This window comes from Chinchilla lanigera, unplaced genomic scaffold (genome assembly GCF_000276665.1).
Source record: "Chinchilla lanigera isolate Chin_1 unplaced genomic scaffold, ChiLan1.0 scaffold00198, whole genome shotgun sequence".
In the NCBI taxonomy this organism is placed as follows: domain Eukaryota; kingdom Metazoa; phylum Chordata; class Mammalia; order Rodentia; family Chinchillidae; genus Chinchilla; species Chinchilla lanigera.
In genome coordinates, this window is record NW_004955599.1 from 540,552 (window position 1) to 541,643 (window position 1,092).

The 1,092-nt window shown below is 65.4% G+C and overlaps 1 protein-coding gene across 1 annotated transcript; it reads right to left on the reverse strand.

Annotated features, from left to right (window-relative positions):
* Positions 1–46: 46 nt before the first annotated feature.
* Positions 47–1,092, reverse strand: LOC102013363 (ubiquinol-cytochrome-c reductase complex assembly factor 3). The gene is made up of 2 exons (XM_005414784.2): positions 695–1,092; positions 47–615 (listed from the first exon to the last, which is right to left on the reverse strand). Exons 1-2 carry the CDS (start codon positions 812–814, stop codon positions 472–474), a joined length of 264 nt encoding a protein of 87 aa, XP_005414841.1. The 5' UTR covers positions 815–1,092; the 3' UTR covers positions 47–471.

Genomic DNA, 1,092 nt, shown 5'->3' on the forward strand with positions numbered 1-1,092 from the left:
GGGGGATCCCGGGTGTAGCTGAAGGGGAGGGCCTTGTAGTCAATACTTTTTTTTTTTTTTTTTGGTGGTACCGGGGATCGCACTCACGACCTTGCACTTGCCAGGCAGGCACTTACTCCACTGGGCTATATGCCCACCCCAATACATTTCTATAGAACAAGAAAGGCAGATGGTTTCCTAGAGAAAACATACTCCACTTTTTTTTTGGTACCAGCAATCGAACTCAGGACCTTGCGCTTGCCAGGCAGGCGCTTGTGCCTCTGAGCTATATCCCCGGCCCAACATACTCCACTTGAAAACGTTTTGAAAATGTGGTTGCTCAGCCTATGGGGCTTGGGGGTTGCATGGGAGCAGGGAGCGCGCAGGCGCCAGGGCAGGGCAGGGGTCTTTTGAGTCCGGCTCTCCCGCCGCTGCTCCGCGGGCCCGCAGTCCCGGATGGCGTCCCTCGTCCCCCGCCGGGCGTGGCTGCGCTCACACGGTCCCGCCGCCGCGCCTCCAGTCCTTCCTCCAGGCCACGTTCTCCTGCGTGGCCGCAGCCTCCTGCAGCGTAGCCATCACGAGCCGCTGGGTGTGCGCCTTCTCGTCCCTGTGCTGCGGATGCTGCTCCGGCATCTCCTACAGGCACAGCTGGGACTAGGTTCCGCTCCGCTCCGCCCCGCCCGCCGCCCGCCGCCCGCCGAGCCCCGCGGCCTACCTTCAGCATAGCCTGCTTCTGCAGTTCCCCCGGGGTCACCAGGGCAAAGAGCGCCCACCCTACGCCCGCCCCCGCGCCCAGCGCTGCGACCACGACCAGTGCCTTCTGCAGAGTCCCCATACGGCCGCGTCACCAGCAGTGAGCTCCAGGCTTCCGGCCGGAGCGGCGTCTCGCTGCCCATGTGCGGGGTAGAGCGGCTGCACCGGAGCGGTCCAGACGCGCCCCGCTAAAGCCCCAGCGCGCCTGCGTCTCGATGGTGCGGCAGCTGGAGGGCGTCGCAGGCGAGGGCGCCCAGGCAGAGCCTCCGGATCAGCGGCGGGATTGCCGGGCAGGAACTTGTGCCCCTGGCTGCTGTGGACTCTACAGCTGCCCGTCTTAAACCCTACGCGCTGGGCCGG